Below are 27,145 nucleotides of genomic sequence, written 5' to 3' on the forward strand. Positions count from 1 at the left end.
TGTGTTTTGGTTCATTGAGTGGTTCTGCACCATCATACCTTTCTGACTTGGTTAACATTTACAGCCCTGGCCTGCCTTTTTCATCTGACACACAAATGTTTGAAATTCCATATTACAGACACAAGTCCCATGGTTTCTGAACATTTGCACACTATGGCCCTTGGTTCTGGAAATCTCTACCACGAAATTTAAGACACTGCTCCACTATTAAGTCTATCAATCTAATTCTAAAGCATATTTGTTCTAACAAATATTGTTAACAATTGATCCTTCTACCTCACCCCCCACATCCTCCTCCCACACCCATCCCGCCCCACACACCACCAGACTGTCTCTGTGCATGTGTGTGTTGATGTGTTTGTGTGGAGGGATAGGGGGCTAGTGGTCAGGTGGGAGATGAGTGTGTGCTGAGTGATGTTATACTGTTCTTAAGATAGTATTTTTAGTGTATTTTTAAGTGAGTTTGTATCATTACATTTGGGTAAGGTTGAAGATGTTTGTGAGTTGTGAGTGAAGTTACACTGTTTTTCACTTTTTGAAATAGTATTTCTAGTGAGTTTGTATCATTATATTTTTATTATGGGGGTCAGGTTGGAGATGCTTGAGTTGTGAGTGATGTTACACTGTCTTCAAAATGGTATTTTTAGCCAGTTTGTATCTTCATGTTGTTGTTTTTTATTACACATATATATACCTGTGTCTTTTCAGCAAGTTTGTGTCTTAGCATTTTTTATTATATACCTGTATCTTATTCTTCATAGATGCATTGTTAAATGTGCTCCGAGCCACAGAATAAGCGGCATATAAACACACACACATCATTGTTGTTATTACTGTTATCTATAAACTGGAGCTGAGGGGCGTGTGCTGGTGGTTAAATGAAGCCGGGGGAGCGTGTCAGCACACGCAGCAGCTGAGGGGAGGGGAGCAACAGACGATAGACTGGCCCCTTTAATACCCAGTGTTAAAGCACCGTGAGTGTCAGTGTAAGTGGGGGATAAGCGTTTTGGTCTCTTTCTTTCCCTCCCACCCTCCTCCCAGGTCCGTTCAATCGGTCTGTATCCACCTGTCCCGCTTGTCTTATCAGCTGTCGTCATTGTGGACTCATTTGACTTCTCCCCCTCCACCCCCTTTTCTTTATCCTTGAGCATTTAGTTTGATCTACCTGAGCATTAAGTTTATCTCCCTTGCTTTAAATACACTAGTACTGAAGGTGTTGTGGGAGGGGAAAGTAGGGGTCGGAGTTTTGTTTGCCTGGGCCAGTGGCGCGATCACGTCCAGTTTGACTCGTGCTTTGTATGTAATCTGAAAAACGGGTTGGTGCTTGTAGTTGTTTGGTGTCTCCGTCCTTACTGTGGCTTTTTGCCTTCTTTTGGGGGGGTGTGAGAGAGAGAGAGAGAGAGAGATATGGAACTACTCTGAATCTGTTCCTAATGCTGAATTTTCCAGTTCCATTACATTATTGTTGAATTCATGTAATCTTTTAGTTGCTTCACTTGTTGTGTGTTGATATCTTACAGTCTCACCAGAAACACATGTTTATGTGCCATGAAAGTGCACAGCTCTGTCAGCCTCTCAGCTCCCACCCCACCCTTACACTTTGTGCTTGATGTCATGTTTGAACTTAGTTTTATTTTCAAAGACATTGGAAATAATGTTGCTTTTTCCTGATAATATAACCAAGTAATATAATTTTCAGCCACCACCACAACATACACACACACGCACGCACACATGCACACATGCGCGTGCACACACACACACACACACACACACACACACACATGTATTCTTACTTACAGACACACATACACACATGATATTGGCTGCAGAGAAATGTAAAAGCACATCAGATGTTTGCAATGTGTCCACACCATCTTGACACTGAAACTGTTCTCCTGTGATGGTTGTTTGCCTTGGTTGTTGTTGTTGTGGGAGACATTGTGATTTGTAGTGCACAATACTTGAAGTAGACTTGTAGGGGGGTGGTAATCTGTGTCACTCTGTGTATCGTGTGTCACACTTCCTGCCAAGACATAAACCAGATTTGACAGTTTTCAGTTCAAACAAGTTGGTGAAGTGTGCAAACTGATCCATGAATATATGCCTCACCATCTGCTTTTTAAAACAAGCAAAAAAAAGCAGATGTCTGATCTTCACATAAACCCTTACGTAAAGGCCATGAGATCCTGTCATAGGTTTGTGTAAAATATTAACAAAGAATGAAATGAAATGATCAGTTAAAACAGCAGCTAACTAAGGATATACATTAAAATTTGATAAAATGAAAGATGTGTACAAAATGAAATGAAATGATTAGTTAAAACAACAAGTAAGCAAATACATTCAAATTTGATAAAAACGAAAGATGTGTACAAAATGAAATGAAATGATTTGATGAAACAACAAGTAAGTAAATACATTCAAATTTGATAAAACAACAAGGAAGTAAATACATTCCAGTTTGATGAAATGAAAGATGTATAGAAGGCAAATGATTGAAATAAAATACGACATGACAAAGTTGTTGAATGCGAAGTTGCCGAAGCAGGAAGCAAGTTAAGGTTGTTGTTTTTTTTATTTTGTTTTTTTAAACCTCCAGGCTGATGTGTTGTCACATCAGCAGATCTTCATCAGATCCAATGTGCTGGGTGGTGGTTTGGTGCACTTGTTTGTTGGTGATGTGATCACTGTGTAGCCGTGTTACCTGAGTGGTATTATAATGAAAGGGTACGGCGGTACAAAAAAATTAATTGTTAATGATTGATTGAATGACAGGATGGAAAAGAATCCCCACGCACAGGCCAGGAACATATAGATGGCCAGTCACAAAAGGGTTTTTTCTGTTGTTTTATTTACAATAGTTATAAAGAGAAGAAGAAGAGGTAAGGAGAAGAGATAAAACAGTTCAGCGATACGTAGCGAGATGTCAGCCTATGGGACAACACACACACACACACTGCTTGTGACACGGCAAGAAAGAGAGAGAGAGAGGCTCTGGTCAGATGACTGACCAGGTAGAAAGTGACCACTGATCACCCACTCCGTCTCTTTATGCAAAGACAGTCGCGTGTGCTGCGAAACAGACCAGCTTAAATCAGGCTAAATCTGATAAGAAGTGTGTTTCTTACAAGGTTTTCAGTAACAGATTTCTAAATGATTCCTGAACCGATTTACGTCAGATCGGTCGCAAAAGAAAGAGCTCAACGCCTACTTTCTAATGAGTATAAAATGAAATGTTGATTATCAAAGATGAATTTATAATCTTAATTTAAGTCACCTGAAAAGGGTCAGTTTTCGCAAGCTCATTGTGGAAAATTACAAACTGCGTTAAATCAGTTTAACGTAGGCAAACACCAACTGCATAGATCAAAAGATGGAATTGCGACAATTCTGCCAGTATATAATATTTGTAGTTTGCTGATCCAACAAGAGAGATATTAATTAAATACAGTGGAGCAGAAACACAGATGTCAGCTCACCCAATTGCGTACAGTGACGCTGGTTATGGAGTGGTGTGTGGCGAGACAAAATGACGTAAGCTTAGTGTCAGTTGAAATCTTTAGACTGATGAACGATTAAAATGAAATCAAGTATGCTTCTAACTGATTAAAGTGTGTGTAAGCACAACAAATATTACAGTGAACAATACAGAGACTTGATTTAATAAATGGTTGGAGCCTTTGTCTAAAAGTGGATTTGCATTCAAACCGGGAATGGCGTCACACATTTTGCGCGGGTCATTGCAGACCAACAAGTTAGTTGCAAAAAAAAGCATTTGCTATACAGCTTGTGCGTGAAGCAGTATCTGAAGCCTAAGAGTGCTATCAGAAGCAGTTTCTGAAGCTAAGCGCTTGGCTACAACTGTATCTGATGTTTAGTATCTTGCGATAACACCTCATTTCTGTAGCTTGGATTCTCTCCAAATCCACAGTGAGGATACATGTCTTGAATGCCAACAGGAAGATGGAAGTAGCAGTCTAACAATGCACGCAGCAGTCTGACCTTGTATTTCATGGTGATGTTGCTGTCCTTCATTACAGGTTTTAGTCTGGGCAGTGCTGTTGATGTCTTGGCTACCATTGAGAGGATGTTAGGTTAGGATCCTAAAATAATGATAAATGACAAAAGAAAAGCCCTGAAATAATAATGATGAAAAACAAAAGGCAGAGCCCTGAAATAATAATGAAGAACAAAAAGAAGAGCCCTGAAATAATGATGAAAAACAAACAAACAAAAAAAGCCCTGAAATAACGATGAACAAAAAGAAGAGCCCTGAAATAATGATGAAGAACAAACAAACAAAAAAAGCCCTGAACTAATAATGATGAAACACAAAAAGAAGTGCCCTGAAATAATGATGAACAAAAAGAAGAGCCCTGAAATAATGATGAACAAAAGCAGAGCCCTGAAATAATGATGAACAAAAAGCAATGCCCTGAAATAATGATGAACAAAAAGCAGAGCCCTGAAACAGTGATGAACAAAAAGAAGCCCTGAAACAATGATGAACAGAAAGAAGCCCTGAAACAATGATGAACAAAAAGAAGAGCCCAGAAATACTGATGAAAAGTAAGCCACCCGGATCATGCCGCTAACAATGGCTGACAGGCTGTTCCCCTAAAGCTCTGCTGCCGGTCTGGCTGTGTGGGGAACTGCAGTGGGCAGTGGACCGGAACAGGGGTTAATGGAACCGCTGTTTGCCTGCCAGTGTGCGACTAAAAGCCTTGCAGCAATTATTTATACACAACCCGCAAGGCTGAAAGGGAAAAGGAAAACCCAGTGAGATGTGGAGGTATAATGGAGAGAGGAAGGAACAGGCTTTAATAATAAAAAAAATAATAATAAAAAATTTTTTTAAAAACAGCCTGCGTGACTTTTAGAAACCGCAGTCACAGATTTGTATGGCAAAACTGCGGTTGGGATAATGCGAAAATGCTGAAAACAGTGGGAACTGTGTGTAAGGTGATACACCAGAACACCACCATCAACAACAACACCAACAACATATCTATCTATCTGTCTGTCTATCTATCTATCTATCTATCTATATATATATATATATATAGAAATGGAGAGAGAGAGAGAGAGAGAGAGAGACATAGATAAACTGAGCAGTTTTATTGTCACGAAAGCAAACTACTTCAACAGGGCAGATTTGTGACTTCTCCTTTTTTCTTTCTTTTCCACCCCCCCCCCCCCCCCCCCTTTTTTTTTTTTTTTTTTTTTTTTGTTGCCCTCTCACAGTCTGTCTTTGGTTATAGATCCCAGAGCTCTGGTTCACCCACAGCAAGAGGACTGATTGTGATTTGAGAGTGCTGTGTGCTGGATTCAGTCACTGAGTGCGTGTGTGAGCAAGCATATGAGTTACTTTGGGTGATCATGATATGGTCACATACACTCTCCAGGCAAACACTGTAACTCTGTGTTGCTGCCAATCTCTGTCTCTCCATGTGTCTGTTTCTGTCTCTCTGTCTCTCTCTCTCTCTTTCTCTCTCTGTGTCATGCACACATGCACACCACTCACACACACAAGTGTGTACACATACACACATGCACATCTGCAAACACACATTTTCACACACGAGCATCAAGACTTTGAGTTTGTGTGAAATATTCATACTTATCAGTTTCACACATGCACTCTCACCTTTGTCTTTCTGTCTGGTTCTCAGTTCTGTAAATCTTTCTCATTTTGTGTGTCTTTCTGTCATATACATGTAAGCATGCACAAACTTCTACACAAAACACCCACACACTCTCTCCCTCTCTTATTCATTCACACACACACACACACACACACACACACACATTGTCTCACACTCACTCATGCACACGTTCATTCAGGCAGAAATGGAAATCATAAAAAGCCAAAAAAAAAAACAAAAAAAAAGAATAAAATATCAGCATTTGCATGGAAATATATTCCAGTCACAGAAGAACAACAGCATTCAGTGCTGGAGGAATGGACACAGAGAACATTGACCGTCGGTCAGGGAAGTTATCATGGTCATCACATGGCCCCGGCGGTCATGTCATTTTCTGCATGAGTGGTTATGGGCGGATGGATCAATGGAACACTTTCAAATTGAGCATGGCTAGATGGGACGATATGTGTGTGTGGTGCCTGGTTCCATTGGTGGCACAGACTGGTACTTTTACTCCAGATGTTGAGTGGAGGAGGTTGGAGGGGAGGTGTAAAGAACAGCTCACAGTTCCTATTTGAATGTTTCAAAGCACATGTCACTGGGACAGTGGGAGGGATCTGACATTAGAGAGAGTGAACACCAAATCAAAATTCAGGAGATATATATATATATATATATATATATATATATATATACAGCTTTGTGATTGATGAGACACAAGCTGACTTATCTTGCATGCAGTGTGGTAGGTGTTGTTCTTTCTTGTTGTTGTGCCTGCGAATAAACCTTTGTGTATGATTTGAATGACCAGTATATATTTTGATTAAAACAGATACACACACACACACACACACACACACACACACACACACACACACACACACACACACACACACACACACACACACGCGCGCGCGCGCGTGCGACCAGTCATGCAAAACAGGGAAAACAACACTTGCCCATCAGGTTGAGATGTTTTCCTTTGTCCTTTTGACTGTGCTGTCTGCCAGGGATCAATAAGAACAGTTCCTGTTCACTGGCTTCATTGCCCACACACGACAAGTCTTGTCATGTATTGTCATGTATTGTATTGTATTGTGTTACTTTTTTTGTCACAACAGATTTTCTGTGTGTGAAATTCCAGCTGCTCTCCTCCCCAGGAAGAGTGTGCCACCACAGAGCAGCAACAGCAGCACCCTCCCCCTCCCCATCCCATCCCCCTTTTTTTTATTGGGGGGGGGGGGGGGTCTTCAAATGTATTTGTTTTGCTATCTAAGTGGATTTATTTTCTACAGAGTGTTGTTAGGGACGGTACTTTTGTTGCCGTGGGTTCTTTTGTTTTTACATGCACCAAATGCATGCTGCTCTCTGGACTTTTGTTTAACATACCGGCATATCCAAAGGATTTCATTTCTTTGGCAGTGAGGCTTTTTCCCTGGTGTCGGTTCTGTAGAAAACTCTTCTGTGATGGTGAAACAAGTACACTTGCAGACCAAAAAAGGAAAATTTTATATACATATGTGTGTGTGTGTGTGTTAATGGGGGAGGGGTGGGGGGCTAGGCTAGGGGGGTGCTGCCTGAATTTCACATAGAGAAATCTGCTATGATGAAAAGTTTTGCAATACACAATTTTGTTTTCTTGTTTTTCTCATGAGCAAAATTTGTGCATATATGACATCTTATCAGTTAGTCCAACAGTAGATATCAGCAGTTGTTTGGTTTTTTTGCTTGTTTTTTTTGTTTGTTTGTTTGTTTGATTTTTGGTTGGTTTGTTTTTTGTTGTTGTTTTTGGTTTTGATAACGGAATTTATGGACATCTCCATTGGCTCTCTGAGTTTGTCAAGATATGTTTCCTGTGTTGCAGTTTCTGCCTTTGTATAATGATGATAATGATATAATATGAAATGATTATGATAATGATTAATAGATAATAATGATATGAATAGTAATAAAAAGGTATTGAAGTAGTGCTGAATCTTGTTCAGAAGCTAATCAGAGCCCTTGCACACCAGTCATTCACATGCACACACAGCTCTGATTCAGAGGGATGAAAGGCAAAACATTCAAAACACGTGTGAACAGAAAGCCAGAATCGCTGTAGACCAGAAACAGGGAGGGTATGGAGCAGCTGATTTGGAAAGAGGCAGGTCTTAAGGCCAGACTTGAAATAGCTGATTGCAGGGATTTGACAAAGAGGCAGAGGGAAATTGTTCCCAGTGTCGGGTCCAGAGACAGAGAAAGAGCGACGGCCGACTGTGGAGTGACTGACTGTGGGAACACGGAAACAGTGGAAACAAGATGGGGTGTAGAGGTTGTGAAGGCAGTCACAGACATAGGAAGGGGCAGATTTAGATATATTCAAAGCAATGTCAGGAAGCGAATATCAGGAGAGATGAGCTTTAGGTGGTAAAGAAATACTATGACTGAGTACATGTATCCAGGGAAGGCAAGAAATGAAAATCTCTGTTTATCCTAGATTAATTCTCCTACCCCCATGCTTGTAAATGTTTAAATGCACTTCCTATGTAAGCTTGCCTGCTTGAGTACAACGTCTGAGTGTGTGTACACGCACGCTCCTCAGCTTGTGCGCATGTATGAGATCAAAATAATGTGAATAAATCCCCCCCAATAAAAGGGCTTTAAGGGGGTGGAGGCGGGCGGGTTGGGGGATAGTGGGTCATTGTTCTGACCCACAAGAGCGGGGATCAATGGCAGATGTTGGGTGTGGTGAGGCGTACTCTGGTTAATCCGTCATGGTAAAGGGCAGTGACTGTGTGTGTGTGTGACCACTGCCCTGCGGCGTGGACTGGGGAATATGGGAAATATTGTGTGGTGTCTGGCTGCTGCTCAAGTGGTGTAAGCTAAATCAACATCTGGGGGCTTAGGCTCTGGGTCGGATCTCGGGGCTGCTGGCTTTTTACAGAGTGCGATTGTATGTGGGGGGTGGGCAGAGGTGGGAGTGGGTGGGTGTTGTGTGTGTGTTGTGTGTGGGTGGTGTTGGTGGGAGTGTTATATATGTGATGTATGTGCAAGAGTGTGTATGTGTGTGTGTGTGTGTGTGCACGCGCATATACTTGTGTAATGTGAGTATGTTGTGTTTGTGTGTTGTGTTTGTTTTGTGTGTATATGTTTGTTTTTGGAGTTTTTTGTCTGTTTGTTTTTGTTGTGTGTGTGTGTGTGTGTGTGGCCTGCTGCCAGTATTTCTTGACTTGCGGAAATGTCTAGATGTCTTTCTGACTGTGTAAATGTCTACTTGTCTTTCTGACTGTGTGAATGTCTTCATGTCTTTCTGACTGTGTGAATGTCTACATATCTTTCTGACTGTGTGTATGTCGTTCTTACAGTGTGAATGTCTACATGTCTTTCTGACTCTGTGAGTGTGTGTATGTCAGTCTTACTGTGTGAATGTATTAAATTTTGGTGCTTTTTGACTGGCAGTGAATGTATAGATGTCTTTCTGACTGTGTGAATGTGTAGATGTCTTTCTGACTGTGTGAATAAGTAGATGTCTTTCTGACTATGTGAATGTGTAGATGTCTTTCTGACTGAGTGTATTAAATTCTGGTGCTTTCAGACTGTCGGTGAATACCAAGATGTCTTTCTGACTGTGTGAATAAGTAGTTGCCTTTCTGACTGTGTGAATGTGCAGATGTCTTTGTGCCTGTGTGAATGTCTAGATGTCTTCCTGACTGTGTGAACATCTTGATGTCTCTTTCTGAGTGTGAATGTCTAGATGTCATCCTGGCTGTGTGAATGTCTAGATGTCATCCTGACTGTGTGAACGTCTAGATGTCTTTGAGACTGAATGTCTAGATGTCATCCTGACTGTGTGAATGTCTAGATGTCTTCCTGACTGTGTGAACATCTTGATGTCTCTTTCTGAGTGTGAATGTCAAGATGTCATCCTGACTGTGTGAATGTCTAGATGTCTTTGAGACTGAATGTCTAGATGTCATCCTGGCAGTGTGAATGTCTAGATGTCATCCTGACTGTGTGAACGTCTAGATGTCTTTGAGACATAATGTCTAGATGTCATCCTGACTGTGTGAATGTCTAGATGTCTTCCTGACTGTGTGAACATCTTGATGTCTCTCTCTGAGTGTGAATGTCAAGATGTCTTTTTAACTGTGTCACTGTCTAAATATCTTTCTGACTGTGTGCATGTCAGGATGTATATCTGACTGGGTTAATTGTCCTGATATCAGTCCCCAGTCAACAGCTAGAATAGAGTTCCCCTCAGGATCCGACAGATAATGGCCATGGGATGATGGGTTTAAAATGAGGTGACAAGGTTAGGTCATGGATTGTTGAGTCCAACATTTCAACAGACGGTGCACTTTGCATGACGCTGTATGAATCTGACACCAAAAGCATTTGCCAGTGGCAGTGTAGAGCAGGGCGAGCAGCACTGACACTGGTTTGCACAGGTCTTCGAGCCTTGAGAAGTGTAGAGGAGGACCAGGTGATTGTTTGGTCGTTCATTTTGAAAGAGGCTCAGCGAGGCACAACAGAAAGGGTGGGAAGAGAAATGAATGGTTGACTGCCTTTGTAAAGTGAAGAATAGTTTACAAAAAAAATAATGATAAAAAATCAGGCGTTCTGCAGGCAAATAATATGCTTTATGCGTGTGTGCGTGCTTGCGTGTGTGCCTGTGTGTGAGAATCCTAGATACCGGTAAGTGTGTGGTGTGTGTGTGTGTAACTGTGTTTGTACATGCTCTTGCATCTGTGTTGTGAATCGATTACATGCATGTAATTCATGGAAGTGCTTGGTGCACTGTATGTATGTAAATTAAATGTGCACACATGGGCGTATGCTTGCGTATACATACATATGTGTGTGTGTGTGCATGCATGCATGCGCGCATGCGCTGGCGTGTGTGTGTGTGTGTGTGTGTGTGTGAATCATAGATTAATGTTTTTTCTCTGTGTGTGTGTGTTGTTTTTTTTACATGTGTGTGTGTGTTTGTATGTGTGTTTGCATGTTTAAGTTCATGCATCTGCGTTGTGAATTTACATGCATGTAATTTGTATTTGTAGATAAGTTTGTGGTGCATGGTACATACGTAAAGTAAATGTGCATACATGGGTGTATGCTTATGTATACACGCATAGATGTGTGTGTGTGTGTGTGTGTGTGTGTGTGTGTGTGTGTGTGTGTGCAATGAGTGATTGCAAGTGGGGATGGGAGCTAATAATAATAATAATGGTATTTATATAGCGCTGAATCTTGAGCAGAGACAAATCAAAGCACTTTCGCACCAGTCATTCACACGCATGCATAACTCCAACTGGAGAAACTGAAGATAAGGAAGAGGTAGGGAAGGGAGGCTATTTTGGGAAAAGGTGGGTTTTAAGGCCAGACTTGAAAGAGCTGAGTGTGGAGACTTGACGAAAGCGAAAGCAAGGTCCAGAGACAGAGAAAGAACGGCGGCCAACAGTCAAGAGCTTGAATCTGGGTATGCGTAAACAGAGTGGATCTGAAGCTGATCGTAGTGAGCGAGATGGAGTGTAGAGGTGAAGGCAGCCACAGAGATAGGAAGGGGCTGATTTGTGAATACATTTATAACATAGAGTGCTGATCTTGTACTTTATTCTGTGTGAGACAGGGAGCCAGTGGAGATTTTGCAAAGAGGAGTGATGTGCTCAGATCTTTTCTTTGTGAGGATGAGTCGGGCAGCAGAGTTTTGTATGCGCTGAAGGGACTGAATGGATGAAGCAGGCAAACAAGACAATAGAGAGTTAGAGTAGTCAAGGTGAGAGAGAATGAGAGAAACGACAAGTCTTGATGTTGCGGCAGTGGACAGATATTTCCGGATGGAACCGATGCACCTCATTTGAAAGTAGCAGGATTGACATGTCTGACTGATAATTTTTTGCATGGACAGTGTGTTGTCAAGGACAACGTCGAGCTGAAGAATTAGGGGTATTCAGTGACCAGGACTGAAACAGATGGGGGTGGGGGTGGGGGGGGATGGGAGCTGAAGAATTAGGGGTATTTAGTGACCAGGACTGGAACAGATGGGGTGGGGGGTGGGGATGGGAGCTGAAGAATTAGGGGTATTCAGTGACCAGGACTGAAACAGATGGGGGTGGGGATGGGAGCTGAAGAATTAGGGGTATTCAGTGACCAGGACTGAAACAGACGGGGGTGGGGATGGGAGCTGAAGAATTAGGGGTATTCAGTGACCAGGACTGAAACAGATGGGGGTGGGGATGGGAGCTGAAGAATTAGGGGTATTCAGTGACCAGGACTGAAACAGATGGGGGTGGGGGTGGGAGCTGAAGAATTAGGGGTATTCAGTGACCAGGACTGAAACAGATGGGGGTGGGGATGGGAGCTGAAGAATTAGGGGTATTCAGTGACCAGGACTGAAACAGATGGGGGTGGGGGGTGGCTAGGGGAGGAGGTAAAGAGGGCAGGGGACTCCTGTGTCCATGGGTTGGCTACACCTGATATCTCCCTCCCCGTTCACCCCCTTCACCCCCACCCCCATTCCTGTGGATAATCAATGTGGAGAGAGCAGTCACACACACACACACACACACACACACACACACAGCCATTCCATGGGGGGAAAGGGGGGAGGGGTGTGAAGGACAAAAGGAAAGAGGGTAGGTGAGTGGGGACAGGGCGGTAGATCAGTGACTGTTAAACACTGGAGTGCTTGCTGTTCTGTTCAGACTTGCTTTGCTTTGGCTCTCACACTGTGATAGGTGTTTTGGTTGTTGTTGTTGGAAGACGTGGCTGTCTTTTTGTTGTCTTTTGAGGGAGATGTTTGAAGAATTAGGGAATTAATTTATTTTGTTTTTGTTTTCTTGTTTTGGGTCGTTTTGGTTTTTTTTAGTTAGGGTGTGGTGTTTGTTGTTGCGGTTTTTCAAAGGTAGGATTGGGTTTTACTGTCTTACATTTCTTTGTTTTTATGTTGTTGTTTTTCTTTTAGGGGTGCCTTCAGTAGAAGTGTGTTTGTGTGTCTGTGTGTGTGTGCATTTGTGTTTCATTTTGATATCAGAAGTTGAACTCTTGTTGAAACTGTTTTATATTTTTGTTCAGATGCAGCTGCCTCAGAGAGGTTGCCTGTCAAATACTTACTTACAGTCAGGGGACAGTTGATTTGATATTGTTTATATTGTGTATTGTATGGTATAATTGTATTACTCTTTTTTGTCAGAACAGATTTCTCAGTGTGAAATTTGGGCTGCTCTCCCCAGGGAGAGCACGTCGCTAAACTGAGAGCGCCACCCATTGTTTTGTATCTTTTCCTGCCTGCACTTTTTTTTTATTTGTTTTTCTATCAAAGTGGATTTTTCTTACAGAATTTTGCCAGGGACAACCCTTTTATTGCTGTGGGTTCTTTTACGTGTGCTAAATGCATGCTGCACATGGGACCTTGGTTTATTGTCTCATCCAAATGACTGTATGCGTGTATGTGTGCATGCTTGCTTGTGTGCATACTTGTGTGTGTGATGTGTGAATGCATGTATTTGGACTTTTGAAAACTTTATGTCCATCTGTATACACATGTGTGTGATGGTGGAGATGGATGAATATAAAGAGCGAAGCACTTTTAAGATCAGTAATTCATCAAGGAGGTGCAGTGGCTTAATCAGTTAGGCGTGAGACTTGTGGTCCAGTGTTCACCAGTGATCAGGGTTCGATGACCTGTTTCGGCATGGTGTTGTGTCCTAGGGAAAGGCACTGTACTCCCAGTTTTCCTCCCCCCCTCCAAGTGTGGATATGTTCCTGACTGGCTGGGGAAGGTTAATTCAAATGGTGGGCGGAGAGATCTGATAATGTTGTGCATAAACACACACACATGCACGCACGCACACACACAGACACATGGGCACACACACATGCACGCATGCACACACACACACGCACGCACGCACGCATGCACACATACACAAGCACATACATGCACATGCGTAGATATAGTATACACACCACATACAAGCAGGCAGGCATTATACTCCACACAAATACACAGCTACTCCATGTAAACACATTTAAAACGGAAAGATTTTTTGGTTACTAAGTTAACCTTCAAAAGAAATGAATGTGTCAGTTGCAAGTCTGGTTTTATTTCATTTTTGATTTATTTAGTTTTTAATCTTTGTTTATTTGTTTCTTTTATTTAATTTTATCTGATTTATTTGTCTGAGAATTTTTGACAATTTTTCTTCAATATTTCATGGATGATGAAGGATGACAGGGGGTGGTGATGCTGTGATGGTCCGTCAAGGTTTCAGACCACTTAACAAGGCTGTACTCTCATGATACTGCCCTGTGGGTTGGGCACTGATAGAATAGACCCACTGCCCTGCCATGCATGTCCTAAGAGGCGACTAAGGCAGGACCACCTCGCCCGGAGGATAAAGGGGTTTGCATAGGGTTAACTACCCTGCCTGTAAAAAAGACCAGTTACAGAAGCATCGATGACAAAGAACCAAAACATTCACCTGGGCAAGGAAGGGTCTCCATCCCGGTAACTTATGACGCGGTGCAGTGAAAGCCAAAAGGAAACTGCAAGGCTGACTCCCCTTCTGACACCCAGGACAACAACGCGAGTAGCCACATGGAACATCAGGACGATGTATGAAGCAGGAAGAACCATCTAAGTAGCGAGAGAGATGAAAAACTACAAGATCGGAGTGCTAGGATTGAGTGAGACAAGGTGGCTACAGTCAGGACAGATGATACTTTCATCTGGAGAGCAACTGCTGTATTCAGGACACACAGAGGATGGAGCCCCCCACACGGAGGGTGTGGCCCTGATGCTGGCACCAGAGGCACAGTGGGCACTCATCAGCTGGGAACCTGTCAACTCCCGCATCATCAGAGCCAAGTTTACCACCAAGAAGAAATGACATCAGTGCAGTTAAATGTGTGTTGTTTTTTAACGGTTAATGACGGCGGTTCAGGTGAACAGCACAGCACATGTGTGTTCCAGGTGGAAGGGCGTGATGAGGAGATAGAGAGACTGAGCAAGATGCTGGACGGAGGCCGGTCATCCGATGTGGTGGCCTTGGAGTCCAAGAACCGCTCCAACGAACGCATGATCTCCCACCTCAACATACAGGTATCCACATCTCTCACCTCAGCATACTGGTATCCACATCTCTCACCTCAACATACAGGTATCCGCACTTCTCACCTCAACATACAGGTATCCACATATTTCACCTCAACACAGGTATCCACATATCTCACCTCAACATACAGGTATCCACATCTCTCACCTCAACATACAGGTATCCACATCTCTCACCTCAACATACAGGTATCCACACCTCTCACCTCAACATACAGGTATCCACATCTCTCACCTCAACATACAGGTATCCACATCTTTCACCTCAACATACAGGTATCCACATCTCTCACCTCAACATACAGGTATCCACATCTCTCACCTCAACATACAGGTATCCACACCTCTCACCTCAACATACAGGTATCCACACCTCTCACCTCAACAGACAGGTATCCACATCTCTCACCTCAGCATACAGGTATCCACACCTCTCACCTCAACAGACAGATATCCACACCTCTCACCTCAACAGACAGGTATCCACATCTCTCACCTCAGCATACAGGTATCCACATCTCTCACCTCAACATACTGGTATCCACACCTCTCACCTCAACATACAGGTATCCACATCTCCCACCTCAACATACAGGTATCCACATCTCTCACCTCAACATACAGGTATCCACACCTGTCACCTCAACATACAGGTATCCACACTTCTCACCTCAACATACAGGTATCCACATCTCTCTCACCTCAGCATACAGGTATCCACACCTCTCACCTCAACAGACAGGTATCCACACCTGTCATCTCAACAGACAGGTATCCACACCTCTCACCTCAACAGACAGGTATCCACACCTCTAACCTCAACATACAGGTATCCATACCTCTCATCAACATACAGGTACCCACATCTCTCACCTCAATATACAGGTATCCACATCTGTCACCTCAACATACAGGTATCCACATCTCTCATCAACATACAGGTATCCACATCTTTCACCTCAACATACAGGTATCCACATCTCTCACCTCAACATACAGGTATCCACATCTCTCACCTCAACAAACAGGTATCCACACCTCTCACCTCAACAAACAGGTATCCACACCTCTCATCAACATACAGGTATCAACACCTCTTACCTCAAATTACAGGAATCCACACCTCTCACCTCAATATACAGGTATCCACATCTCCCACCTCAACATACAGGTATCCACATCTCTCATCAACATACAGGTATCCACACCTCTCACCTCAAATTACAGGAATCCACACCTCTCACCTCAACATACAGGTATCCACATCTCCCACCTCAACATACAGGTATCCACATCTCTCACCTCAACATACAGGTATCCACATCTCCCACCTCAACATACAGGTATCCACATCTCTCACCTCAACATACAGGTATCCACATCTCCCACCTCAGCAAACAGGTATCCACATCTCCCACCTCAACATACAGGTATCCACATCTCTCACCTCAACAGACAGGTATCACCTGTATTAATTGCACAGCATAATCCAAGAACATCACCATCACACTTCCCTCCCTTTATCTGTGGAAAGAGGGCAAGGCAAGAGAAGTTTATCTTGTGTTCCCACTGGGTCATGGAAACATTTCACATATGCATCATTTACACACACACCACACAGAGTGATGTAAAAATTAAAAAAATAAAAAAAGACTAAATTCTGTTCCCAAGCATTCATTTGGAAAAGTACATTTCCCTAGCAAGAGACAAAAAAAAAAGAAAAAGAAAAAGTTCCAAAGCAGTAGACAACATTCTTTTCCCAAGCTATGGACAAAAATTTCTTTTCCCAAGCAGTAAACTAAATTCTTTTCCCAACAATAGACAATATTCTTTTTCCAAGCAGAAGATAAAAAAATAAAATAAAATAAAAAATCCCAAGTAGTAGACAATTCACTCTTTTCCCTGGGAATAGACAATTCACTCTTTTCCCTAGGAATAGACAATAATTCTTTTTCCCTTCTTTTCCCTAGCAAGAGACAAAATTTCTTTTCCCAAACAAGCAAGCAAAATTCTGTCCCCCAGAAAAAGAACTTGTAACAGAATGGGGCACCAGCAGTACAGGGACTGCCGTGTGGTCCAAAAACAGCAGTCCCTATACTACTGACACATCTCCTCTGGCCCGCCATATGGTCCAGAAACAGCAGTCCCTATACTACTGACACCTGTCCTCTGGCCCGCCATATGGTCCAGAAACAGCAGTCCCTATACTACTGACACGTCTCCTCTGGCCCACCATATGGTCCTGAAACAGCAGTCCCTATACTGCTGACACGTCTCCTCTGGCCCACCATATGGTCCAGAAACAGCAGTCCCTATACTGCTGACACGTCTCCTCTGGCCCACCATATGGTCCAGAAACAGCAGTCCCTATACTGCTGACACCTCTCCTCTGGCCCACCATATGGACCAGAAACAGCAGTCCCTATACTGCTGACACCTCTCCTCTGGCCCACCATATGGTCCTGAAACAGCAGTCTCTATACTTCTGACACCTCTCCTCTGGCCCACCATATGGTCCTGAAACAGCAGTCCCTATACTGCTGACACCTCTCCTCTGGCCCACCATATGGTCCAGAAACAGCAGTCCCTATACTGCTGACACGTCTCCTCTGGCCCACCATATGGTCCTGAAACAGCAGTCCCTATACTGCTGACACGTCTCCTCTGGCCCACCATATGGTCCAGAAACAGCAGTCCCTATACTGCTGACACCTCTCCTCTGGCCCACCATATGGTCCTGAAACAGCAGTCTCTATACTACTGACACGTCTCCTCTGGCCCGCCATGTGGCCCTGAAACAGCAGTCCCTATACTACTGACACGTCTCCTCTGGCCCACCATATGGTCCAAAAACAGCAGTCCCTATACTACTGACACGTCTCCTCTGGCCCACCACATGGTCCTGAAACAGCAGTCCCTATACTACTGACACGTCTCCTCTGGCCCACCATATGGTCCAAAAACAGCAGTCCCTATACTACTGACACGTCTCCTCTGGCCCACCACATGGTCCTGAAACAGCAGTCCCTATACTTCTGACACATCTCCTCTGGCCCACCAGGTGGACTTCCTGCAGCAGAAGAACCGAGAGCTGGAGAGGAAGCTGGCCGACACGCGCATTTCTGCGGAGGATGCCGAGTCCAAGCTATCACGAGCGACCATGCGCAACCGCGACCTGGAGCGGGAGCTGCACAACATGGATTTCATGGCCAAGAAGCTGCAGACCGACAAGGACGTGGTGGTCCACACCGCCGACAAGGAGATGGGGGAGGCCAAGGTAGGGTTTCCCTGAGATGGGGGAGGTCAAGGTAGGGTTTTTCTGAGATGGGAGAGGTCAAGGTAGGGTTTCCCTGAGATGGGGGAGGTCAAGGTAGGGTTTCCTTGAGATGGGGGAGGTCAAGGTAGGGTTTCCTTGAGATGGGGAAGGCCAAGGTAGGGTTTTTCTGAGATGGGAGAGGTCAAGGTATGGTTTCCTTGAGATGGGGGAGGTCAAGGTAGAGTTTCCTTGAGATGGGGGAGGTCAAGGTAGGGTTTTCCTGAGATGGGGGAGGTCAAGGTAGGGTTTTCCTGAGATGGGAGAGGTCAAGGTAGGGTTTCCTTGAGATGGGGGAGGTCAAGGTAGGGTTTCCTTGAGATGGGGGAGGCAAGGTAGGGTTTCCTTGAGATGAGGGAGGCAAGGTAGGGTTTCCCTGAGATGGGGGAGGCAGGGTAGGGTTTCCTTGAGATGGAGGAGGCAAGGTAGCGTTTCCTTGAGATGGGGGAGGCAAGGTAGGGTTTCCCTGAGATGGGGGAGGCAAGGTAGGGTTTCCTTGAGATGGGGGAGGCAAGGTAGCGTTTCCTTGAGATGGGGGAGGCTAAGGTAGGGTTTCCCTGTCAGTTTTCAGTTTTCCTCAAGGAGGAGGAAGGTGGCAAAATAGTTAAGACACTCGGCTGCCAGTACAGTCTGTCAGGGTGTAGGCTTAAATCTCGCTCTCGCCCTTATGGGTGTAAGCTCAAATCTCACTCTCGCCCTTTTAGCCCAAATTTTACTGGAAAATCAAATTGAGTGTCTAGTCATTCGGATGAGATGATAAACTGAGGTCCCATGTGCAGCATGCACTTGGCACACTTAAAAAGAACCCATGGCAATGAGAGTGTTGTCCTCTGGCAAAATTCTGTTGAAGAAACCCACTCTGATAGGTGCACAAATATATATGCATGCGCTCGGTGCCTAAGCGCATAGTGTTACGCTGCTGGTCAGGCATCTGTCTAGCAGATGTGGTGTGGCTTATATGGATTTGTCTGAATGCAGTGACACCACCATGAGACCTTCAATTTCAGTTTTCTTCAAGGAGGAGTCACACGTTTCGGGCTGATCCACATATGCTACACCACGACTGCCAGGCGGATGCCTGCTGACCAGCAGCATTACCCAACGCACTTAGTCAGGCCTTGAGTGCATGCATATATATTTGTGTACCTATCAGAGTGAATTTCCCTCTACATAATTGTGCCAGAGGACAGCCCTTTGTTGCCTTGGGTTCTTTTTCAGTGTGCCAAGAGCATGCTGCACAGGGGGAGCTCAGTTTATCGTCTTATCCGAATGACTAGACGCTCAGTTTGATTTTCCAGTCAAACTTGGGAGAAATGGCGACAGCAGGATCCGAATCCAAACCGTCATGGACACTGTATTGGCAGATCAGCATCTTAACCTTTCTGGCAACCTCTTCCTATGTGTGGGAGAGGAGTAGTGTAGTAGCCATTTACACTTGAAGATAAAGTGTTCTCATGATGACTGTATACTGTATTAACCCATTAAACCCTGGGCAGTGTACAGCCTGGGCAGGCTTCTCTGCCATTTATTTTGTTGCAAAAAAACTGCAGAAAATATACTCCAAATTACATGTGTGCGCACACATGTGGAAGTTCTGTTTTAGTTGGTTCTCGTTCCTTGTGGTTTGTGTGTGTGTAGGAACATGAACACTGTGGTTTGTGTGTGTGTAGAAACATGGAAACTGTGGTTTGTGTGTGTGTAGGAACATGGAAACTGGTTTGTGTGTGTGTAGGAACATGGAAACTGTGGTTTGTGTGTGTGTAGAAACATGGAAACTGTGGTTTGTGTGTGTGTAGGAACATGGAAACTGTGGTTTGTGTGTGTGTAGGAACATGGAAACTGTGGTTTGTGTGTGTGTAGGAACATAGAAACTGTGGTTTGTGTGTATGTAGGAACATGAACACTGTGGTTTGTGTGTATGTAGGAACAGGAACACTGTGGTTTGTGTGTGTGTAGGAACATGAAAACTGTGGTTTGTGTGTATGTAGGAACAGGAACACTGTGGTTTGTGTGTGTGTGTGTGTGTGTAGGAACATGAAAACTGTGGTTTGTGTGTGTAGGAACATGAAAACTGTGGTTTGTGTGTATGTAAGAACATGGAAACTGTGGTTTGTGTGTGTATGTAGGAACAGGAACACTGTGGTTTGTGTGTGTGTGTAGGAACATGGAAACTGTGGTTTGTCTGTATGTAGGAACAGGAACACTGTGGTTTGTGTGTATGTAGGAACATGGAAACTGTGGTTTGTGTGTATGTAAGAACAGGAACACTGTGGTTTGTGTGTATGTAGGAACAGGAACACTGTGGTTTGTGTGTATGTAGGAACAGGAACACTGTGGTTTGTGTGTGTGTAGGAACATGGAAACTGTGGTTTGTGTGTGTGTAGGAACAGGAACACTGTGGTTTGTGTGTGTGTGTAGGAACATGGAAACTGTGGTTTGTCTGTATGTAGGAACAGGAACACTGTGGTTTGTGTGTATGTAGGAACATGGAAACTGTGGTTTGTGTGTATGTAAGAACAGGAACACTGTGGTTTGTGTGTATGTAGGAACAGGAACACTGTGGTTTGTGTGTATGTAGGAACAGAAACACTGTGGTTTGTGTGTGTGTAGGAACATGGAAACTGTGGTTTGTGTGTGTGTAGGAACATGGAAACTGGTTTGTGTGTGTGTAGGAACATGGAAACTGTGGTTTGTGTGTGTGTAGAAACATGGAAACTGTGGTTTGTGTGTGTGTAGGAACATGGAAACTGTGGTTTGTGTGTGTGTAGGAACATGGAAACTGTGGTTTGTGTGTGTGTAGGAACATGGAAACTGTGGTTTGTGTGTGTGTAGGAACATAGAAACTGTGGTTTGTGTGTATGTAGGAACATGAACACTGTGGTTTGTGTGTATGTAGGAACAGGAACACTGTGGTTTGTGTGTGTGTAGGAACATGAAAACTGTGGTTTGTGTGTATGTAGGAACAGGAACACTGTGGTTTGTGTGTGTGTGTGTGTAGGAACATGAAAACTGTGGTTTGTGTGTGTAGGAACATGAAAACTGTGGTTTGTGTGTATGTAAGAACATGGAAACTGTGGTTTGTGTGTGTATGTAGGAACAGGAACACTGTGGTTTGTGTGTGTGTGTAGGAACATGGAAACTGTGGTTTGTCTGTATGTAGGAACAGGAACACTGTGGTTTGTGTGTATGTAGGAACATGGAAACTGTGGTTTGTGTGTATGTAAGAACAGGAACACTGTGGTTTGTGTGTATGTAGGAACAGGAACACTGTGGTTTGTGTGTATGTAGGAACAGGAACACTGTGGTTTGTGTGTGTGTAGGAACATGGAAACTGTGGTTTGTGTGTGTGTAGGAACAGGAACACTGTGGTTTGTGTGTGTGTGTAGGAACATGGAAACTGTGGTTTGTCTGTATGTAGGAACAGGAACACTGTGGTTTGTGTGTATGTAGGAACATGGAAACTGTGGTTTGTGTGTATGTAAGAACAGGAACACTGTGGTTTGTGTGTATGTAGGAACAGGAACACTGTGGTTTGTGTGTATGTAGGAACAGAAACACTGTGGTTTGTGTGTGTGTAGGAACATGGAAACTGTGGTTTGTGTGTGTGTAGGAACAGGAACACTGTGGTTTGTGTGTGTGTAGGAACATGAAAACTGTGGTTTGTGTGTGTGTGTAGGAACATGGACACTGTGGTGTGTGTGTGTGTGTAGGAACAGGAACACTGTGGTTTGTGTGTGTGTAGGAACATGGAAACTGGTTTGTGTGTGTGTAGGAACATGGAAACTGTGGTTTGTGTGTGTGTAGGAACATGAAAACTGTGGTTTGTGTGTGTGTAGGAACATGAAAACTGTGGTTTGTGTGTATGTAGGAACAGGAACACAGTGGTTTGTGTGTGTGTAGGAACATGGAAACTGTTGTGTGTGTGTGTAGGAACATGGAAACTGTGGTTTGTGTGTATGTAGGAACAGGAACACTGTGGTTTGTGTGTGTAGGAACATGGAAGCTGTTGTGTGTGTGTGTAGGAACATGAAAACTGTGGTTTGTGTGTATGTAGGAACATGGAAACTGTGGTTTGTGTGTATGTAGGAACATGGAAACTGTGGTTTGTGTGTGTGTAGGAACATGGAAACTGGTTTGTGTGTGTGTAGGAACATGGACACTGTGGTGTGTGTGTGTAGGAACAGGAACACTGTGGTTTGTGTGTGTGTAGGAACATGGAAACTGTGGTGTGTGTGTGTGTGTGTAGGAACATGGACACTGTGGTGTGTGTGTGTAGGAACAGGAACACTGTGGTTTGTGTGTGTGTAGGAACATGGAAACTGGTTTGTGTGTGTGTAGGAACATGAAAACTGTGGTGTGTGTGTGTGTAGGACATGGAAACTGGTTTGTGTGTATGTAGGAACATGAAAACTGTGGAAAGGAGAGGCCACAGCAATGCTTAAATACAGGGCTCAATGAGTTGATACAGTCAGTCTGTGTGGCTGTGTGGCAGAGTGAACTGGATAAAGTGATCACTGTGTGCTGTATCAATACAATACAGTGTGTGTGGCTGTGTGACTGTCATGATCACTGTGTGCTGTATCAATACAATACAGTGTGTGTGGCTGTCATGATCACTGTGTGCTGTATCTATACAATACAGTGTGTGTGGCTGTCATGATCACTGTGTGCTGTATCTATACAATACAGTGTGTGTGGCTGTGTGACTGTCATGATCACTGTGTGTTGTATCAATACAATACAGTGTGTGTGGCTGTCATGATCACTGTGTGCTGTATCTATACAATACAGTGTGTGTGGCTGTGTGACTGTCATGATCACTGTGTGCTGTATCTATACAATACAGTGTGTGTGGCTGTGTGACTGTCTTGATCACTGTGTGCTGTATCTATACAATACAGTGTGTGTGGCTGTCATGATCACTGTGTGCTGTATCTATACAATACAGTGTGTGTGGCTGTGTGGCTGTCATGATCACTGTGTGCTGTATCAATACAATACAGTGTGTGTGGCTGTCATGATCTTTCTGTGCTGTATCAATACAATACAGTGTGTGTGACTGTGTGGCTGTCATGATCACTGTGTGCTGTATCAATGCAATACAGTGTGTGTGGCTGTGTGACTGTCATGATCACTGTGTGCTGTATCAATGCAATACAGTGTGTGTGGCTGTCATGATCACTGTGTGCTGTATCAATGCAATACAGTGTGTGTGGCTGTCATGATCACTGTGTGCTGTATCAATACAATACTGTGTGTGTGACTGTCATAATCACTGTGTGCTGTATCAATACAATGGTGGTGGTGGTGGTGGTGGTGGTGGTGGTCATTTTGGATGACTGATGAATTGCGCGATGAGTTTGTTTAAAGTGAAGAGGAGTTGCGCAACGTCAACCTCACTCTCTCGTCCGGGTCCACCAATTTCGAGTGGCAAGACTAAGTCGAGACGACTGGAGGATGAGCACGGATGCAGTGGATGACCAAGATATCCTTTCGGTGTCTCATCTTGCTCTCTGCACTCCACAGTGCGTTGCTGTAACCGCTTTCCTCTCCGTTGAACCGATAGGTTTCTTCCGCAGATTCTGCCGGATCCAGACTTCGCATGCATGGGTAGACACACCCCGGTGGCCAACTGCGTGTGGCATGCACACAGCACAGTGGAGCTAGATGGCCGTCGGTGGCTCTCCTGAGCCAATGCCCTTTTATGGATCTCCATAAGGGTGTCTAGCCACCCGCCTCACCAGTCCCGGAAGGGAGCGGTGGGAGTGCCGGTTTAGTCGCCAGCAGCCCAACCCTGAACAGGTTGTACTGGATTACAGGTTACCAGTAGCAGATCTAATGACCTGACCTGACCTTAATCAATACAGTGTGTGTGGCTGTCATGATCACTGTGTGCTGTATCTATACAATACAGTGTGTGTGGCTGTGTGGCTGTCATGATCACTGTGTGCTGTATCAATGCAATACAGTGTGTGTGGCTGTCTTGATCACTGTGTGCTGTATCTATACAATACAGTGTGTGTGGCTGTCATGATCACTGTGTGCTGTATCTATACAATACAGTGTGTGTGGCTGTGTGGCTGTCATGATCACTGTGTGCTGTATCAATACAATACAGTGTGTGTGGCTGTCTTGATCACTGTGTGCTGTATCTATACAATACAGTGTGTGTGGCTGTCATGATCACTGTGTGCTGTATCAATACAATACAGTGTGTGTGGCTGTCATGATCACTGTGTGCTGTATCTATACAATACAGTGTGTGTGGCTGTGTGGCTGTCATGATCACTGTGTGCTGTATCAATACAATACAGTGTGTGTGGCTGTCATGATCACTGTGTGCTGTATCAATACAATACAGTGTGTGTGGCTGTGTGGCTGTCATGATCACTGTGTGCTGTATCTATACAATACAGTGTGTGTGGCTGTGTGGCTGTCATGATCACTGTGTGCTGTATCAATACAATACAGTGTGTGTGGCTGTCATGATCACTGTGTGCTGTATCAATACAATACAGTGTGTGTGGCTGTCATGATCACTGTGTGCTGTATCTATACAATACAGTGTGTGTGGCTGTCATGATCACTGTGTGCTGTATCTATACAATACAGTGTGCGTGGCTGTCATGATCACTGTGTGCTGTATCAATACAATACAGTGTGTGTGGCTGTGTGGCTGTCATGATCACTGTGTGCTGTATCAATACAATACAGTGTGTGTGGCTGTGTGGCTGTCATGATCACTGTGTGCTGTATCTATACAATACAGTGTGTGTGGCTGTCATGATCACTGTGTGCTGTATCAATACAATACAGTGTGTGTGGCTGTGTGGCTGTCATGATCACTGTGTGCTGTATCAATACAATACAGTGTGTGTGGCTGTCATGATCACTGTGTGCTGTATCTATACAATACAGTGTGTGTGGCTGTGTGGCTGTCATGATCACTGTGTGCTGTATCAATACAGTACAGTGTGTGTGGCTGTCATGATCACTGTGTGCTGTATCTATACAATACAGTGTGTGTGGCTGTCATGATCACTGTGTGCTGTATCAATACAATACAGTGTGTGTGGCTGTCATGATCACTGTGTGCTGTATCAATACAATACAGTGTGTGTGGCTGTGTGGCTGTCATGATCACTGTGTGCTGTATCAATACAATACAGTGTGTGTGGCTGTGTTGCAGACTGAACTGGAGAAGTCCCGGTATGAACTGGAGGACCTGGACAACACTGTGGCTCAGCTCAAAGCTGTAAGTGTCAGGTTTCTTTTGGGTTTTGTGTGTCTGTGTGTGTTCGTATCTGTATCACTCATTCGTGCACGCACGCACACACACACACACACACACACACACACCACACACACACACACACACACACACACACACACACACACATACACACGACACACATGCACACACACACACACACGACACACACACACACACACACACACACACACACACGACACACATGCACACACACTGGCAAGCTCACACGCACACTCAGTGTAGAGGCTAAAGCCGACAAGCTGAACCATTAATATAGAACAGAACTGACTGAGAAAAGCCAAATTGAATGTGGCCACTGCAGTTCACAGGAAATGTCTGTACTAGCTTGAAGGGAAGCAACTGAGTGTTAGAGATCAATCAGTAATTGAGGTACAATATGTTAAAAAAAAGATAGCACACACACATCACAGAAATAGAATATGTTTTCATTACGAGGTGTTGCATGGTTAACAAAGAATATTGGGGGGAAAGGTACACAAAGGGTAAATCATATACAAACACAAATACACCAGGATTTTAGACATGTATGCATAATTATGCATATCAGTGTTTGTGCATGCACACGCTGATTGCCTAATTCTCTTATATACATTTTGGGTCAGTTCTAGAGACAGAGGCATTGACTGCTTAAGGGAGGAAGCTGTTGACAAAACATTTGGTTTTGGTCCGAATACTTCTGCACCCACGTCCTGAGCAGAGCATCTCAAAAATCCTAAAACTGGATGTGGTTCATCCTGACTGTCTGACTCTGCCTTTCTGAGTAGCTTGCCGATAATGGTACATGTTGTGCAGAGGTGGTAGGTCAGACCTGATAAAAACCAGTGTTTACCCCCCACAGGAGAACAAATGGTAGGTCGGACCTGATAAAAACCAGTGTTTACCCCACACAGGAGAACAAATGGTAGGTCAGACCTGATAAAAACCAGTGTTTACCCCACACAGGAGAACAAATGGTAGGTCGGACCTGATAAAAACCAGTGTTTACCCCACACAGGAGAACAAATGGTAGGTCAGACCTGATAAAAACCAGTGTTTACCCCACACACAGGAGAACAAGTGTAGGTCTGACCTGATAAAAACCAGTGTTTACCCCACACAGGAGAACAAATGGTTGGTCGGACCTGATAAAAACCAGTGTTTACCCCACACAGGAGAACAAATGGTAGGTCAGACCTGATAAAAACCAGTGTTTACCCCACACAGGAGAACAAATGGTAGGTCAGACCTGATAAAAACCAGTGTTTACCCCACACAGGAGAACAAATGGTTGGTCGGACCTGATAAAAACCAGTGTTTACCCCACACAGGAGAACAAATGGTTGGTCGGACCTGATAAAAACCAGTGTTTACCCCACACAGGAGAACAAATGGTAGGTCAGACCTGATAAAAACCAGTGTTTACCCCACACAGGAGAACAAATGGTAGGTCAGACCTGATAAAAACCAGTGTTTACCCCACACAGGAGAACAAATGGTAGGTCGGACCTGATAAAAACCAGTGTTTACCCCACACAGGAGAACAAATGGTAGGTCAGACCTGATAAAAACCAGTGTTTACCCCACACAGGAGAACAAATGGTAGGTCAGACCTGATAAAAACCAGTGTTTACCCCACACAGGAGAACAAATGGTAGGTCTGACCTGATAAAAACCAGTGTTTACCCCCCCATAGGAGAACAAATGGTAGGTCTGACCTGATAAAAACCAGTGTTTACCCCCCCATAGGAGAACAAATGGTAGGTCTGACCTGATAAAAACCAGTGATTACCCCCCACAGGTGAACAAATGGTAGGTCT

General features: G+C 44.1%; 1 protein-coding gene across 2 annotated transcripts in view; it reads left to right on the forward strand.

Moving 5' to 3' along the window:
- The window catches only part of LOC143283658 (centrosomal protein of 135 kDa-like), an 88,346-nt gene that overhangs the window by 16,527 nt on the left and 44,674 nt on the right, over positions 1-27,145 (forward strand). The window contains exons 1-4 of one of the 2 annotated variants that reach the window (XM_076589874.1): positions 9,988-10,110; positions 14,602-14,730; positions 17,804-18,019; positions 25,245-25,310. In XM_076589874.1, the coding sequence (XP_076445989.1) occupies positions 9,991-10,110; positions 14,602-14,730; positions 17,804-18,019; positions 25,245-25,310 (531 nt within the window). In that variant the 5' untranslated portion in view covers positions 9,988-9,990. Of the gene's footprint in view, positions 1-9,987; positions 10,111-14,601; positions 14,731-17,803; positions 18,020-25,244; positions 25,311-27,145 lie in introns of those variants that run through there. The other variant, XM_076589873.1, reaches the window with a different exon arrangement.

This window comes from Babylonia areolata, chromosome 7 (assembly GCF_041734735.1).
Source record: "Babylonia areolata isolate BAREFJ2019XMU chromosome 7, ASM4173473v1, whole genome shotgun sequence".
NCBI classification, from domain to species: Eukaryota; Metazoa; Mollusca; class Gastropoda; order Neogastropoda; family Buccinidae; genus Babylonia; species Babylonia areolata.